Raw genomic sequence first — 18,782 nt, 5'->3', positions numbered from 1 at the left:
GGCAATTCAGCGGGAGGTCCTTTGCTCCGAGCAGGAGTGAGGGACCGTCCGCTGAATTGCCGCCGAACAGCTGGACGTGCCGCCTCTCTCCGAAGTGGCCGCCCCAAGCACCTGCTTGGTAAGCTGGTGCCTGGAGCCGGCCCTGCATACAGTGCATAGCAATAATAAAACCAAGAATGTTTCTCTGAAAATGAAATGCCTGTGCTATTAAATTAACCTTACAGTATTTGAGAGTCTCTAAGCTGATTACTTTCACAACACATGGGCAAACGTAGTTGCAAAATGTCAGCACCTGGAGCTGACACAGCTACAACGCTTCATCATTGCACAGAAAATAACTTGTGATGTAGGGATATAAAAATGGGGGAATATTTCTTCTAGTATGGAATAATTGTGTGGCGATGTGAGAGAAGGCTTTTGTAATCTGGTGGGCCACCTACCCATCACACACCTGGCTTGAATATATATTGTTAGTTACAGAACAGGGGCATATAAGGTGTTAAGAAGGAAATGGCTCATCACCCCTCAACTATAGGACATCTGAATGTCTATCAGTTGAAAATTAGCATCAACGGAAGCCATCCAAATTCATTGCTAGTATCCCAACTGTTAAAGGGCTCAAAAAGTTTTAAAGAGGACAGTTCAGTCAATTTTCAGTGCACTTGTGTGGATACTGTAACACACAGAAAGGTTGGCTTTATTTTTCGATATGCTGTGAACCACACTGAAGGTTGTCCTATGACATCTAGATTGCATCTCTGGCAATCAGACTCCCCATTGCATTGTGAAAGCATACACTATTCATATGAGTGGATGTTAATTTTTATATTGTTTTGCCTAGGTAAAGAGGTGATACTCAACTGCACAGTTTTCTTGGGTTACTCAAATGCTGCCAAGCCACCATACCTCCTCCGCTGGATAGACAATAGTTTAAATTCATGTTCAGAGAACACTAAGAAGGAACAATCAATATGTGAAAAGGAATATAATTTGTAAGTATGTTTACTGCAAAATATTTTTCTTCAGTGTTTGTGCAATATAACATACTGCATTTTGTGGACTGCTAGTTAAGTATAACATCTGAGTTTCCTTCAGTTCTGTCTCTTACAATCTACCTATCAACTGGCCATAGGTTTCCATGAAGGATGTCTGTGATCATGACTTTTAATGTAGCTTAACATTTTTTTTAAGAATGTCTACCATGTTTTCACTGTAATTACATGTGCAATGCCCTAGGCATAGCCCAATCCTCCACTTTGTCTAGGTCACTCTGGATTCTGTCCCTACCCTCCAGCGTATCTACCTCTCCCCCCCAGCTTAGTGTCCTCCATGAACTTGCTGAGGGTGCAATCGATGAAGATGTTGAACAAAACTGGCCCCAGGACTGACCCCTGGGGCACTGCACTTGATACCAGCTGCCAATTAGACATCGAGCCGTTGATCACTACCCGCTGAGCCAACGATCTAGCCAGCTTTCCACCTTATAGTCCATTCATCCAATCCATACTTTTTTAACTTGCTGGCAAGAATACTGTGGGGACTGTATCAAAACTTTTGCTAAAGTCAAGATATATCACGTCCACGGCTTTCCCCATATCCACAGAGCCAGTTATCTTATCATAGAAGGCAGTCAGATTGGTCAGGCATGACTTGCCCTTGGTGAATCCATGTTGAATGTTCCTGATCACCTTCCTCTCCTCCAAGTGCTTCAAAATGGATTCCTTGAGGACCTACTCCATGATTTTTCTGGGAACTGAGTTGAGGCTATAGTTCCCCGGATTCTCCTTCTTCCCTTTTTAAAAGATGGGCACTATATTTGCCTTTTTCCAATCATCCGGGACCTCCCCCGCTCGCCACGAGTTTTCAAAGATAATGGCCAATGGCTCTGCGATCACATCAGCCAATTCCCTCAACACCCTCGGATGCACTGCATCCGGCCCCATGGACTTGTGCACGTCTTGTGCACAGTTTTTCTAAATAGTCCTTAACCTGTTCTTTCACCATTGAGGGCTGCTCACTTCCTCCCCATATTGTGCTGCCCAGTGCATCAGTCTGGGAGCTGGCCTTATCTGTGAAGACCAAGGCAAAAAAAAGCATTGAGTACTTTTTCCACATCATTTCTCACTAGGTTGCTTCCCCCATTCAGTAAGGGTCCCACACTTTCCCTGACCACCTTCTTGTTGCTAACATACCTGTAGAAATCCTTCTTATTACCCTCCACATCCCTTGCTAGCTGCAACTCCATTTGTGCTTTGGCCTTCCTGATTACACCCCTGCACACTCGAACAATATTTTTATACTCCTCTCTAGTCATCTGTCCAAGTTTCCACTTCTTGTAAGCTTCCTTTTTGTGTTTAACCTCACCGAAGATTTTTCTGTTAAGCCAAGCTGGTCTCCTGCCATATTTGCTATTCTGTCTGCACACTGGGATGGTTTGTTCCTGTGCCCTCAATAAGGCTTCTTTAAAATACAGCCTGCTCTCCTGGACAACTTTCCTCCTCATATTAGCCTCCCAGGGGATTCTGCCCATCAGTTCCCTGAGGGAGTCAAAGTCTGCTTTTTTTGAAGCCCGGGGTCTGTATTCTGCTGCTCTCCTTTCATCCTTTTGTCAGGATCCTGAACTCAACCATCTCATGGTCACTGCTGTCCAGGTTGCCACCCACTTCTACTTCCCGTACCAATTCTTCACTGTTTGTGAGCAGCAGGTCAAGAGGAGCACGACCCCTAGTCGGTTCCTCCAGCACTTGCACCAGGAAGTTGTCCCCAACACCCTCCAAAAACTTTCTGGATTGTCTGTGCACTGCTGTATTGCTCTCCCAGCAGATGTCAGGGTGATTGAAGTCCCCCATGAGAACCAGGGCCTTTAATCTGGTTGTCCGAAGAAAGCCTCATCCTCTTGGTCTGGTGGTCTATAGCACATGCTCACCATGACATCATTCTTGTTGCTCTCACCTCTAAACTTAACTCAAAGACTCTCAACAGGCTTTTCTTCTGTTTCATACTGGAGTTCTGCGCAATCATACTACTCTCTTAGGCTGGGTCTACACTACAGCGGGGGTCCGACCTAAGATACGCAACTTCAGCTACGTGAATACCGTAGCTGAAGTTGCTTATTTTAGGTCGGCTTACCTGGCGGTGAAGACGCAGGAAAGTCGACCGCTGCCGTGCTGCCGCCGACTCCGCTGCCGCCTCTTGCCGAGGTGGATTTCCGGAGTCGACGGCAGAGCGATCAGGGATCGATTTTATCGCGTCTTCACTAGACGCGGTAAGTCGATCCCCGATAGACCGATTGCTACCCGCCGGATCGTCGGGTAGTGAAGACATGCCCTTACAGACAGTGCAACTCCTCCACCTTTTCTCCCCCGCCTGTCCTTCCTGAACAGTTTATACCCATCCATGACAGTGCTCCAGTCATGTGAGTTACCCCCACCAAGTCTCTGTTATTCCAATTGCATCATAGTTCCTAGACTGTGCCAGGACTTCCAGTTCTTCCTGCTTGTTTCCAAGGCTGCTTGCATTCGTGTACAGGCACCTAAGATAACTAGCCAATTGCCCTACTTTCTCAGTGTGAATCAGGAGGCCTCCCCTCTTGCACCCTCCTCCTTGTGTTTCCTCCCCGTATCCCACTTCCCTCAGGGCTTAGGTCTCCATTCCCCGGCGAACTTAGTTTAAAGCCCTCCTCATTAGGTTAGCAAGCCTGCCTGTGAAGATGCTCTTCCCTCTCTTCGTTAGGTGGATCCCATCTCTTCCTAGCAATCCTTTTCCTGGAACAACATCCCATGGTCAAAGAATCTAAAGCCCGCTCTGTGACACCACCTACGCAAGCATGCATTTACCTCCACAATTCGATGGTCCCTATCTGGGCCTTTTCCTTCAACAGGAAGGATGGGCGAGAACACGACTTGCACCTCAAACTCCTTTATCCTTCTTCCCAGAGCCATGTAGTCTGCAGTGACCCACTCAAGGTCATTCTTGGCAGTATCATTGGTGCCCACATGGAGAAGTAGAAAGGGGTAGCAGGCCGAGGGCTTGATCAGTCTCCACAGACACTCCATCACATCCTGAATTCTAGCTCCAGGCAAGCAGCACACTTCTCAAGTTTCCCAGTCTGGACGGCAGATGGATGACTCCGTCCCCGTTAGGAGGGAGGCCCCGACCACCACCACTCGTGCCTTCCTCTTCAGAGTGGTGGTCTTGGAACCTCCATCCCTAGGACAATGCATCCCATGCCTTCTGGCCAGTGGGGTCTCCTTCTGATCTCTCCCCTCAGATGACTCTTCCAAACCATTCTCCACCGTAGCACCTGTGCAGAGAGCTTGAAAATGGTTTCTTACCTCTATCTGCATTGGGGGTACATGGGTTCTCCTCTTTCTTCTTCTGGAGGTCACATAGTACCAGTTTTCTTCCTCATTCTGCACTGCTCTCTCTGATTCTTCAGCATGCTGTGCCTGCAGTACCAAACACTGACTTCTGTCCAGAAAGTCTTCATTTTCTCTGATGCAACACTGGGTTGATACTTGGGTCTCTAGTCCTTTAACCTTCTCTTTCAATATGGAGACCAGCTTGCACTTCGTACACACAAAGTCACTTCTGTCCTCTGGGAGAAAGACAAATATGGCACATTCTGTGCAGGTCACAACAGCTGATCGCTCACTATGCACATTGTCTTCCTTCTAAGAGCCTCTTCAGATATTGTATATTTACTACTCATAGAAGCCTGAAAGGCAAAAAAAAAAAAATCATGGTAACACTGGATCACTGTAACAGTCTTACCATGGAGTCACAGCCCTTAGACCAGAGGTGGGCAAACTACGGCCCAAGGGCCACATCCGGCCTGCAGGACCGTCCTGCCTGGCCCTTGAGCTCCCGGCCGGGGAGGCTAGCCTCCGGCCCCTCCCCTGCTGTCCCCCCCTCTCCTACAGCCACGCCGCCGCGTGGGCAGCTCTCTGGGCGGCGGAGCTGCGCACTCCTGCTGAGCAGAGTGGCAGCGTGTCTAGCTCTGGCCGGGCAGCGCGGCAGCCAGACATGTTGCTCTGAGTGGCATGGTAAGTGGGCCGGGGCCGGGCCCAGGGGATTTGAGGGGGGCAGTCAGGGGACAGGGAGCAGGGGACAGTTGGATGGGGTGGAGGTTCTGCGGGGGGGGGGAAGTCAGGGGGCGGTTGGATAGGCGTGGGGTCCCCGGGGGGCCTGTCAGGGTGTGGATGGGGTCAGAGCAGGGAGGTTGGATGGGGGTGGGGTCCCCGGGTGCGGGGGGTCCCGGGAGGGGGTGGTTAGGGGACAAGGAGCGGGGGGGTTGGATGGGTCGGGGGTTTTGAGGGGGGCAGTCGGGGCGGGAAGTGGGAGGGGGAGCCAGGCTGTTTGGGGAGGCACAGCCTTCCCTACCCGGCCCTCCATACAGTTTTGTAACCCCAGTGTGGCCCTCGTGCCAAAAAGTTTTCCCACTCCTGCCTTAGACTCTCCAGTCTAGCTTGTCATCCAGGCAAACTAGACTTAGTGATAAATGGTCACTTACACCAAAGATCACAAAATATTCAGGTTGCTTCCAATCCCAAGAGACCAGCCACTTACCCCAGATCAATTGGTACCCTAGAGCTTACACCAAAGACAACGCCTGTAGCCAATTCTGTAATAAACTAACTAAAAGTTTATTAACTAGGAAAAAGAAATAGTTATTTACAGGTTAAAGCAAGCCAACATACACACACAAATGAGTTGCAATTTAAATTCTAAGAGTGACAGAGTTCTAGAGATCTGTCAATTCAAAATGTCTTCCAGGCAGACCTAGGGGTAACCTCTGGGGATCTCTGGCTTCAGTTTAGTGTCTCTGGCCCTGTGAGAGTTCAAACAACGAAGAGATGAAATATTTTCCTGTGTCTTTGTTTTATTTCCTTCATTCAGCCTCCAAGTCCATAGAATGAGCTTCCTTGCACAAAGCATTTCCAAGGTGCCATCAGGACATTAACCAATCCTTTGTATTGTGACATTCCTTGATGACTTATCTGATTTTAGTAGTTCTGGATGGACAGGAAGAAACACTCCTTCCCATCTGAGTTCACAAGTTTAGAGCAAACATTTTCCAAGTGATACAGCAAAACTTACATATTTCCTTATAGCATGGAATACAGACATTACATTAATACATGCAGCAACTTACAAACATTCTATAGACTCTAAACACTAAAAACATTCTTATAAGACTAATACCTATTTTGAGCAACACTAATACATAAGTGAACTGGTCTGGTCTCCAGCTATGAGTTTGTCAGCTCTTAGCTAATGCCTGCTACCTTGGCAAGAGCTGGCACTTGGCCTGCCAGCATCACACCATCTAATAACTTTTTGGTATGATCAGCTCTGGTAGCCTCCATTCCCTGTTCCTTTCCAGATTGGTCTGCAGTATCCAGTGAGGAAGTTAACTTTTTAATTGATCCATAATGCTGTAATAAAGCACCAGGGAAGGATTTTATCCCTGTAGAAGTATTTAAGGAAAACATTGACTAGTGGGCACCTGTTTTGGCTAAACTTTTCTCTAATATAAATAATACAAGGATTTTCTCCTCAGGTTGGGCTATCAACATTATTATTCCACTTTATAAAAAAGGAGGATAGAAAAGACTCTGGGAATTGCCACCTAGTTAATTTATTGGACTTACACTAGGTATCTTTTCATGAGACTAGAGAACTTGGCAGGAAAAAGTAATTTATTTGCTGAGGAACAAGCTGGTTTCCAAAAGAGCCGCTTCACTACAGATGGTTGTTTTTTCTTATTTGATTCACAAATATGTGCCTCCTTCAGGGGAGGAAATCGTATGCAGCTTTGTTGGTCTAAAATTGACCTTTGTATTGTATTGGTGGGGATTGTCTTTATGGCAAATTGGAGATTGCTGGAATAGATCCTTGGTTACTTTTTCTTTTAAGAGCTCTTCGCAGACACAATGACTAAGATTGGGATAGGCCTGTGGATAATTAATTGATTCTTTTCCAGTTACGAAGGGGGTTCAACAGGGCTGTCTTTTAGCCCCTTTTCTTTCTAATTTTTATATTGATGATTTTGTTTTAGCATTAAAAGGGGCTCAGTATTTTCCCCCATAAAATCATGAATCACACTGTGACTATCTTTTTATATGCAAATATGGTTTTACTGTCACAGACACCTTTGTGACTGAAGTGTTTTTTAAATGTTTGGCTTATACTCGCAATGGGAAGGTCTCTTGATAAATTATGCCAAAGCTAAAGTAATTGTCTTTAGTCAGAGACGGAGGTTGTGTAAATGGAAGTTTGATGGCATTATATTGAACAAGTTAACTCTTTCGGCTATCTGGGTATCTGGTTCTCACAAAATGGCTTGTGGGGTAAGCATATTCAGGTAACAAAAGAGAAGGTCTCAGATTCAGTGTTAACGTTTTTATCCGGACTCTGGGGGTCAATTTAAGTGCACTAGTCCTTAAAGTGTTTGAGGCTAAAGTATAAGCTCAAATTTTCTATGGCACAGAAATGTGGGAGTAGAATGAGCCCCCGGGACTGGAAGTGATTCCATACAAATTTCTTAGGAAGATTTTTGGTCTGCCAAATAATACTGCAATCATCCTCCTTAGAGTTGAGAAAAGTATGAACTCTAGGCTGTCCAAAGTCCTAAATTGTAGTATTAATTTTTGGATTTGAATAGGATGCACCCACAGCGTTTGCCAAGGTTATGCTTAGAGGAACAGCTCATCAGGGCTCTCACACATAAATTTCCTTGGTTAGAGCATTTTCAAAATTCTTTGCATTCTCTAGGTTTCACAGAATGGAAATGATTAGATTTAAGTTTAAAAAGGTGAAATCCCTGATCAAATCGGGAATAGAGGATATTAATAAGCAATTGGATATGGCAGTTGTCTCTATTTCAGATGTCACTGTGATTTCCCCTTGTTAAAAAAAGACTTATGGGTATGCCAGATATCTAGACAGTCTGTGTAATAACACACTGCCTTCACAGGTCTCCATTACCTATTCATGCAGACAGCTTATTTAGCAGGCTGGTATGCTGGCATTGAGAAGTGTAACTGCCTTTGTCCATGCAGTTTAGGGCAGGTGGAAGATCTAGCCCATCATTTATTACACGGTAATTTGAATTGCCACTTGAGGTCAAAAAGCTTTCTGTATTTTTGTCCTGGATGCCTTGTTCTATGACCTCTCAAAAAAATAGAATATTTGTTAGGAACTGATAGTGTGACTGTGATTCAAGCGGTTGCTCTATTTGCATGGTTAGCCACTAAAATAAGGCAAAAGCGAGTGGCATGGTGATCATATAGTCATTAATGATGTATGTCCTTTTTTAAATCTGCATTTATGAGTATTGTAATATATTATAATTTTGGATTTAGTTTTACGTTTTGTTGTACTACTTTTTTTTTCTGCATTGGCCCAAGGCCAAGGTGCTATTAATAAACTACTATGGGTTTTAATTTCTAATAAATCTTGGATTTGCTCATGCATAGGGGCCTGCGGAGAATGGGACCATGCTGAGTCTCCTCCACATCTCACTGATAGAGTATATTGTCCTCACTGAAAAGATTAATTTAAGTTTGACAAGGAGAAGGAAAAAGGAAGCAATGTAGTTATATATGTCTAATGTATGAGTTGGCTTATTCATTAACTGTTGGTTTGTTTTTTAGTACAGAACTGCTAGTTTATTCTGATCTGCAGTCATAAAGAATCATAAAAACGTAGTTTCTTATTGTAATGATCTGTTAAACATCAGGTTTTGTATCTTAACTGTGAAGATGAAGAAGAAGACTATCTTGAAAAGGTTATTTGAAAGCTTTGTTAGCCTATTTTTAGACTTATAAAATCCATACTGGGTGTGAATACTAAGTAGGCCCTTTAAGACCACATTACATATATTTGTGCCTTTAAATTACTTTATTGAAATGAATCCTTTGGATGTAGTAATGAGGAAAGACTGTTCATTAACTCTGCACCTCTGTTGTAGTGATTTAGGAAACAAGAAGTATGCCTCAAAACTATTGTGGATTAAATCAGTTAAAGAGGAGGACCTGAATTGTAATTATACCTGCCTCTTGAAAACTACAAATAAGCCACAATTAAAAATATTTAAACTGAAGAAAGGTACAGTATGATATAATACTCTTACTTCTGCAATTTAATGACTTACAAATACTATATGTAGGCTTGGAAGGATTAGATTTTTATTGGTAAATGTCGATTTCACTGTACACACAAATTGATGAAAATATATTTCCATCGATAATAATCAATGTACGGACAGGCAAAGTAAGAAAAATGCTGCTTGAGAACTTAGTAAATATCCTTAAATCAAACTTTAATATGTATATTTTGACATGTGATGTTGACAATTTGTATTTTAATGGTTACAAAGTTTTGACTTTTTGAATCTCAAAGTCATTAAAACTTGTCTGAACCCCTCCCAATAATTTCCCACAATTGAGAAAATTTAAATCCATAAAAATAAAAAAAAATGCTTAAAAATAAACATTGATATCATCCGTTGAAATTATTCCCCCCCCCCTCCCAAATTATGTCAAGCCTAATGATATCCTTTAAGAATCAGCACTTTTTAAATTAAAGCCTGGGGAAGGGTTATTTCTCTACATTCCTATTAGTACCCCCAAAGATCCCATCTCTACCATTTCCTCCTATGTATCTCCTTCTGGCTGAGGAAAACTGGTTTCAACACTACATGGCACACACATTGTCATGGTTACTGGGTAACTACACCACTGTCCCTTCTCAGGGTCTCTCTGAGTGTGCCCCAACTTAGTAGTTACAGAAATAGATTTAAAATAAGAGTCCTACAGGCATATTCCCTTACCTAAGCATAACCTCTCTATCCATAGCTCAGGCAGGCCTGACTTATTCCCCACCTCCGCGTTCAGAGAAGTAGCCTACACTGCTTGTGATCTTCTCCCTCTGTCTCTGTGGGTCTGTCTACACTACAATCGAAGAGTGTTATTGGAACTCGAGTAGACGTATCTGAGCTAGCTTTAAGATAGCTAGTGAAGCTGCTGCAGCATGAGCTTCAGTACCATCTAGTTCCACAAGAAATTACCCAGGATCCCAGATGGGTTTAGACAGCCTGTGCAGAAATGCATGCTGTCACAGCTTCACTGCACTGGTACCCAAGCTATCTAGATTACAGCTAACTTGAGTATGTCTACTCGAACTGCAGTCACACCCTGTGATTACAATACAGACATACCCAGTGTCTCTCTCAACTCAGAAGGTGAGTGTGTTAATATCTTTTATTGGACCAGCTTCTGTTGGTGAGAGAGACGAGATTTCGAGCTTACACAGAGTTCTTCTTCAAGCTTGTCTCTCTCACCAGCAGAAGCTGGTCCAATAAAAGATGTTACTACCTCACCCACGTAGTCTCTCTAATATCCTGGGACTGATACGACTACAACAACACTGCATAAAGATATCTCAGTCAGACTGTCAGCCTTTTCACTGACATATCCTGGCTACCAAAACACCTGGCCTGGATAGAGCTAACTAGGTCAATTCTTCCACCAACTGATGGGCCAGCCATTGTTCTCTTCTAACTCCTTTGAATCTGTGTATGTGAGGCTCACTTATCTCTGTCATCGTCTTACCTTTCCTCCTACGTTCTGTAATAACCCCTTTACAGCCTCCAGTGGTTTAGCTCTAGTCAGTCAAGCAGCATTACAAAGCTGAATGGGGAAACTGAGTCACACACAATATTCTAGATTGGAATATCCACTATGATGAAAAATAGAAAGTGAGACATTTTGGGGTTCTCCCAGAGCAGTTGGGGGTTCTGTCACTGTCTTCCTTGTAGCTATGGGGGCCTTTGTGCTGTGTAGCAAGGATTCAATGTCCTGACATCAGTAGCCTGCCCACAAGCATAAGGACTCACTCTAGCTCTTACTAGCCTAGTTTCTCTCTGCAGGGTGACACCAACAACCCTTCCAGTCCTGGGTGTCCCCATATACATCCTCCCTGCATTCTTAATTAGCAGACACTTGGACCGTTCCCCTCTGGCTTGTCACTCATAAACATGTGAAACAGCCTCCTAGTTATCAGGTCACTTTGGCATATACATTCCATGTAGTTTGTACAACAGAGACCTGCTTGGGATAAAAATACAAAGTTTATTTCATAGAAAAACAACAGATTCAAAGTTGAAATCAGAAGGGAAAGCAAACATAAAACGTCACACAGAAAATAAACATAAAGAAAAAACAAACAAAGCTGCAACCTCAGGCTTCACATTTTCATATTAGGTCAGATCCCCTTTCTAATAAGAGTTACCTATTGCCTTAAAACAGCTCCACAGTCTACCCCCCTGGGGATCCAATGTTCATGAACAGCCTCCCGCCTCCAGACTGTCCTTCCAGTTCTGGATGCTCTTCAGTTCAAACCCTTTCCATTTTAAAGGGGTTTTCAGTTTTTTTCCTTCAGTCACTATAGATATTCAAAGTGGGGAAAACTCCCTCCTTTCTTAGGTTACGTCTACACAGTGCACACTGTGCACATCCGCGCCGTTGTAAGGCACACAGTGTAGCTGCTCTTTGTCGGCAGGAGAGAGCTCCCAACCAGGGGCGGTAGCTTTCTCAGTGGGAGAGCATCTCCTGCCGACAAAGCGCTGTCCACACTGGTGCTTTTTGTCCGTAACGCTTTTGTGTAGACATAACCCCCATCTTCAGAAATGAAGGCTTTCCTTTCAGTTTCAAGCTGTTCCCATTTGCTCTGATGATTCCTCAATGTTTTTTCTTGAGCTGGACAATAGTAGAGTTCTCTAGTTCTAGCTGTCAGATGATAATGACTTTTACTAAGAAAAATCATGTCATGAGCTACTTGTCACAAAGTTGTAATTTCTTGGGCTTTTGTTTTACAGGGAACCCTCCAGATCTCCACCCACATGTATTTACTACTGGAATAATCATGGCTGTATTCTTTTCACTTGTTCCTGTGCTCCTGGTGGTTCTCTCTGTGATATTCAGAGTTGACTTAGTTTTATTTTACAGGGACATCACTGGAAAAGATGACACAATAGGAGGTAGGATTTGGCAAATGCTGCCATTGAAACAAGTTCATTTAGTGATATAGAACTATTAATAAAATAGTGTATTCTGGCTTCAGGTAGGTCCTATAAAATAATGAGATGGAAACAAAAGACAATCCAGGAGAGGAGGATATTGCGTAGGAACAGATGGAGAGGGGTAAACAAGGCAAGACTTGGCTAGGAGAGAAGTGTCTGGGATTGGGAGAAAATAGTAAAGGTGACAGATAGCATTACATAATGTTAGCATGCATCATCCTATAACATGTCCTGATTTTTTCGTTCTGAAAGTCATGGGTTGGTTGGTGGAGGAGAGAAAGAAGAGGCGATTGAGAAGACGAGTGTCCTGGAGCTGTCAAATTCCTTCTGTGCTCACCTGACTTGTGCTCTAGATTCATGTGCTTTCTGGAGATCACTGGAGAGATGCTTGTCCAGTGTTAATAAGGGTTGTCAATGTCAACCATAAGGAGAGCAGGCTGTCACAAAGAAGACATCACTTGATGTTGACAATTGGCCAACTTGTTTTGGGTCTGATCTTCCCTTTGTGGTTTAGTTTCTGAGAAGGTTTTGGTGAGACAATCCTCATAGTATCTAGATGCCTCAGATTTCCTTAACCCTTGTCAGTCTGTATATACAGTACCTAGACTGCACTAGTTGCATAGGTTGGTAATCTCTTAATAATGCATGAAGATACATTGTATGTGCCAATATTTTTTTCCCTAATTCTATTATTGATCACAAGGCATTGTTGACTCACTTGAGGACCTCCGAGTGCATGGTTGGGGCTACACTTGAGTGACGTCATTCCCATCTCTTGAAGAGGTCCCAGAGAGCCCTTAGGGCCTCTCTCATGTGGAGTTTTACACAGGTTTTCACTTTATGTTCCCTCTTGTTAAACATGTATAGGAGGACATTAGGAGAGTTAGTACAAAACTTGGGTTGTGGTGTTGACATCCAGCTTTGACTCAGATGGCACAGTGGGAAGCTTTTCCCAGTGTCTGGTAGAGATCAGAACATGGTAGAGAGTGAGGTGACTGACCTTTAATCCAGATAAAGCAAAATTGATGTTAGTAGGTTGGGGAGAAACAGTGGAGGCTAGGAAGAGGATTATGTCCATTCCTGTGATTGCAGATGTGTGTCCTTGATTTGTTTCTTGTCTCCACAACTTGGGAGTCTGGTTAGATTCCCACTTTTCTCTGGATGACCAGATTTCATCAGGACTAGGACAGTCTTTTTCTTTTACCTCTGGATAGGAGGTTGAAGCTTTTACTCTTGGATACAGACCACACTAGTGTGATTTCATGCTTGTGTTACCTAACTGGTAGATTACTGCAGTGTGCTTTAATTGAGTCTTGATCGTAAAGCCTGCTTGTTAAGGTGGAGAATCTCACCAGAAACATGTTACACTGGTGCTTCATAACCGATAAAGGTGGATTATTGGTTTCTGCATGTACCATAAAGTTTTTGTCCTATAAAGTCCTAAATAGCCTAGGACCTGCCTACTTGAGAGAGCCCCTCTTTCCCCATATCATAGTGCCACAGCTGAGATCAGTTAGAAGTGTTCAAGATGGAATTATCTCAGTAGAAATGAGGTGGCCCACTTTTTTGTGAGCGCCCCTGAACTTTGGGACTTGCTTCATGGCCCTTGGTCTAAGGTAGCGTCAATTTGTTGAGCTATCCTTTGTTAAGCTATCCTTTTTACAGTGGATTTTGGGAGGTGCTGCTTGAGGAAACTATATTTGAGGAGGACAGGGTGCTATTTTTCATTGTTCAGTTATAAGGTTTAATTAGTTGCTATATATGGTGACAGTTGCTACTGAATTTGTCTTTATGTTTTGGGGGTGTGTGTGTGTGACTTACTGCCAACACCACTTACGGCCTGGGAAGGTGCCTTTTTTTGTTATGCTATTATAAATATAAATACATAAAATACATAAAATACATAAAATAAAATATATCCTGATTTTTTTTTCCTTTTGACAATCTCCACACTGCAACACTACCCAATAGTGGAATAATAATTATTATAATAATACCTAGCTCTTTTTCATCAGCAAATAATATAGCGCTTTTTCATCAGCAAATCTCAAAGTGGTTCACAGTCTTTATGTAAGAGAAGAACTGAAAGAAACCTGGAATCCCACAATGCTATTTTTACAGACTCACTTTTCAGGGTAAAACCACATTTTAATGATGCATCTTTCTATCAATAAGTTCAGTTTAACTAGGTATGATTAGTGCTGGTCAAGAAATTTCACATTTCAATAATTTTCAACAAAAAAGGGACACAGTTTTTGCAACCCTTTGGGAAAACAAAGTGGGTAGATCTATTTGTGTCAGATTGAAATTGATCCTGGGTATTTTGTGTGAAAGGTGACTGGACAGATGGATAAGAGAAATCTCTTATCTCAAAATGGTTGCCAGTGGTGCAGTATTATAAGGGTCAGGGTGAAGGGTCCGCTATCATGTGTGTAATGGGTCAGATCTGTTCAGTCACCAACAGGACAAAAATTGGTCATTTTTTTCCAGATGGAAAAGAATATGATGCTTTTGTGTCTTATCTGAAAGACTCCATATCTACCAACGTAGAAGAAAGAAAATTTGCTCTGGAGATATTGCCCAGGACATTAGAAGACCGTTTTGGTTACAAATTGTGTATATTTGAGCGGGATGTGTCTCCTGGAGGAGGTAAGCAAATGGAATGTTCTTGGTATTAAACTGGTACAAAATTCTCACAAAGATGCCAGGATCTGTAATTAGAAAGTTCTCTGTAAATGTGGCATTTTTGCTTAAGTGTCACATTTTCAAAGGGGATTCTATTTTGGGGTACAAATGACAGAAATACACATCAAATGACATGCATACAAAATCAGAGGCTGTTTGGAAAGTTTAGACTTATTCTGTCCTTCATTTCAGTGTGTGGAGGTAACCAAAAGAAGAGTTTGATCCAAAGGCTATTGAAATTAATGGAAAGATTCCTATTGACTTGAATGGTCTTTGGATCATCCACTAGGTGCATAGAGGAGGATGGGGGAGTACTAGCTCTATGACATGCTCTTTCCCTTCCTAGAACCTGAAAGGCCTGCAGGATTGGGCATCCATAGCTTTCAGAGACAAGAATGAGAGAGGGTGCAGCATGATAGCAGCAGCTCTCTGTGCCATGTTCTTTTCTGCTCTTAGGAATACAAACTGTGACTTAATGCTTCTTCAAGCATCATTAACACCCATAGACTCCCTACCTTGGCTACTACTGTGCAGCTTGGGGGCAGGTCAACCATTGACAAGACAGTCAACAGATTTCCCAGGATTTGCACAGATTTTATAAGACCCACTAGCTTTAGAAGGTCAACACCTTTTCCTCTGTCCAGCAGTGTATGGAATTGGAGCAAATTTTGAGCCCTGATGGAACAAAGACCATGAAATTCTATCAGCTAAAATATGTCACTCTTCCCCCCAAACAAGAATAATCTGTGCAGGGTAGAACATTGCCCTTTATCTAGTTAAATGGTGAGATTAATTCAGAGGAGAAAAACAATTTAGCTGTGGTGTTACCACAAAATGAGTGTGAGAGCTCTGCTTTTGGCTTTCTTCCTTTCCAGAAAGCTTTCTGCTTACAGCTTCTCAGAAACCTGAGAGATCTTAATGATTGTAAAGTCAAGCTTAATTAAGCTTGGCTTTACAATACAACTGCTTTTGCTGTATCTGTGCTATGAAACACACATTTTCCCCATGGCACACTATATTAACTCTTTCTGTAATCTTTAAAATGTAGACGATGAAGCAGCTTTTATTAAAACTGACTCAGAGTTATAGCTGATATCTACGTGATGGGTGCTGCAGAAATATTTAAAATAGATGCGAAAACGTGGAATTTTGAATATACAAAGTCTATAAATAGATGACCCTTTACAAAGGCTGCAATTCTCAGACAGTACAGTGGGATTCCGTGTAGTTCTGAGGTCTATAGGGGAAAAAATCTTTAGATAAAGCTATGGCCCTGCATGAGCATATTGTTACATATTGCTTGCAGGATATAGGGCTTCTCCACTGAATTTCATTCACTGTTTTTAATAACAAAATTATTCTGCAATCCCTGTTTTAAGAAAGCACTGTTTTTGAAAACCTGTGAAATAATGGTTTGCTAGATGTCATTCTATAGTAATCTATACTGTTACGTGTGGCAGAGGGTGCAAGTATTACACAGACTTGGTTATCTGTGGTACTGATATTACTAGGTAAGAAGGTATCTGGTGGTACAAAAGGTAGTAAAGTGAGGGTTACAAATTTAGTGAATGTTACTGGAAGTGGTTAGCTGTGCCTGGCTGATGACTTAATTTGGAGGTACTCTTATGCTCAGGATGGACCTTTATGGATGACCTTATCTGTTAAATAAGGAATAGCCAGAGCTGATATGTTGGTTCGTAATTGCTTTCCAACATGAAAGAAATGTATGCTGACTACAGGCAAATTAGGATTCCATTGCTGTTTTGCATAAATTGATCAGAATTAAACATCTGAGATTATTTGTTTTTCTTTTTTTCACATTATTTAGTAGTATGATAGATTAGGAAGGAACAAAACATACAGTAATTTAGTCACTTTGAAATATGTACAATATTATTACTACTGCTAAAAGATGTCTTAAGTCAATGCCTGTACTTTCAACTGATTTTAATAATGACTGTATCTTTCAATTTACAGCTGTTGTTGATGATGTCCAGTCATTTATTGACAAAAGCAGAAGATTAATCATTATACTGAGCCGGAACTACATTTCTGACAGAGTCATGTATGAACTTGAGACTGGACTGCATAAGGCACTGGTTGAAAGGAAGATTAAAATAATATTAATTGAATACATGCTTATAAGTGATTATAATGTCTTGCCAAAATCACTGGAGCTTCTACCATCCAGGAGAGTTGTGAAGTGGAAAGAGGATAAGTCTCTTCCCTCGAATTCCAGATTTTGGAAGAACCTTCGGTACCTCATGCCAGTGAAAGCTTCCAAGTCAAACATCAGAAGTCACAATAATTCTGAGTCCTATCTCAGAAGAAGGAACTCAAGCGACAGCTGTGTGTTGGGAGTCTAAAACATTCTTATAACCAAAAATTGGAAAAGAAACATACTGCGGAAATGAGCACATGATGTTACTTACATAGAAGATATTAAGTGCACGTGTTTTAGGGAGGCAACATGGTCCAGTGAATAGAGCACCGGCTGGGACTTGAGAGATGAGACAAATCCTCAGCTTGTATAAATTGTCATAACTCAGAGGGCTAGGTTAATCCTGCCCCTCACCCTTGGGGCTCTGACAGTTACACAAACTGAGGACCTGCCCCAAGGAATCTAACCTGACTCTGCCTTGGATTCATTGTGTGACATGGGGACAGATCAAAACCTTTCTATGTCACAGTTTCTTCATTTCTCATAGAAAAACATTAATTCTGCTTGCACACTTTTGTAAAGCAATTTGAGCCCTGTGAATAGTCTATATTTTCAATGTATTATTATTTAGAAATGTGATTACTGTTGTTATTTATGATTTCTTTTGTGATAGCATGTAAGGACTCCAGTCAGGATCAGAGCCACATTGTACTAAGCACTATACAAACATATAACACAAAGACAGTTTCTGCCCTAGGAAGCTCAACATCTAGGATTTAGACAATATAACACAAGTAAATAAAGTGACAAATGGGAGGAGGGGAGTGATGGGTTGGAAGAAGGGGATGGGGAGGACAAGGTAATAGTAGAAATATGGTGTATTTGTATATATCAATCCTAACAGTAGTCTCAGTAGTTATAGGTGGTTACTGCCATGACCAATGCCAGATTGTGGTTTTTTAGGCATCATGGCAAAGCAATATTTTAGTCCCTGGATTAGTGTTATTCAGCTCAGAGTACTCTAAATAACTGTTTAGGTGAGGGGAGTGGGAAATAATGCTTTCTCCAGAGAGGCCAGTAGGTACGACTTGTATCTGAGCTGCTTCCAGGCGAGGGGCTTGAGGTGATAGAGTTTGGTACTTCGATAAACAGAGGTAAAAATAATTGCCAATATCTAAGATACCAGCCTTGGTTCGCCAGTGCCTTGGCATTGTGAGTAGTTATTTACACCAGGTCAAACTGGTAGCATTTTATACAGATTTTCACAGATATAAATGGTGATGTAAGTGTGATGTTGCACCCCATAGTGCTTTATAGAAATATGCTTATGAGTGTAAATATGACATAACTGGAATATGTTTTATGCTAGATATGCCATGTACCATATCTTTGCAAAGGTTATGATCTACTGAATATATTCATCCTATTTGTAGGCATGTATCATTTTTATATCTGAAGTTATGAGCGTTGGCTCTATGCTTGTATTTAAAGTGTTTGCTGTAGGAAGAACAAAAGGCAGATTTGGTCAACATAGTGTGAAGGGGTTATTCAAGTAATTGGGAGTATTTAACTAACAATGGACTTTGGGAGACCCCAATCCACATCTGAGCTTTTCTGAGAACGTTCAAACTAACATGTAAACAATGGCATCTGCCTGCAAAAAGCGGAATCATTCATAGACATGTGACTTGCCCAGGCGGCTAGAGACTCCATCTTGTGGCTGTGATGTTGCACAAGAGAGAGAATATAAAAGGCCCTGGAAACCCCTCCATTTTGTCTTCAGAGGGCTCAAAAGATACCCTCTCCACCCCAAAGACATGCCTGAAAGAAACTGGAACAAAGGACAGTAAC

At 42.2% G+C, this 18,782-nt stretch overlaps 1 protein-coding gene across 1 annotated transcript in view; it reads left to right on the top strand.

Annotated features, from left to right (window-relative positions):
* Positions 1-18,245, top strand: part of IL18R1 (interleukin 18 receptor 1) — a 29,795-nt gene extending 11,550 nt beyond the window's left edge. Inside the window, exons 6-10 of the mRNA XM_029910635.1 lie at positions 842-992; positions 8,975-9,111; positions 11,882-12,043; positions 14,576-14,734; positions 16,748-18,245. Coding sequence (XP_029766495.1) covers positions 842-992; positions 8,975-9,111; positions 11,882-12,043; positions 14,576-14,734; positions 16,748-17,136 — 998 coding nt within the window. The 3' untranslated portion in view covers positions 17,137-18,245. The remainder of the gene's footprint in view (positions 1-841; positions 993-8,974; positions 9,112-11,881; positions 12,044-14,575; positions 14,735-16,747) is intronic.
* The last annotated feature ends 537 nt before the right edge of the window (positions 18,246-18,782 follow it).

Source organism: Terrapene carolina, unplaced genomic scaffold, assembly GCF_002925995.2.
Source record: "Terrapene carolina triunguis isolate 2854851 unplaced genomic scaffold, T_m_triunguis-2.0 Scaffold21, whole genome shotgun sequence".
NCBI classification, from domain to species: Eukaryota; Metazoa; Chordata; order Testudines; family Emydidae; genus Terrapene; species Terrapene triunguis.
The sequence above is the reverse complement of the archived record's forward strand: the minus strand, read 5'-3'. Positions and strand labels throughout refer to the sequence as shown.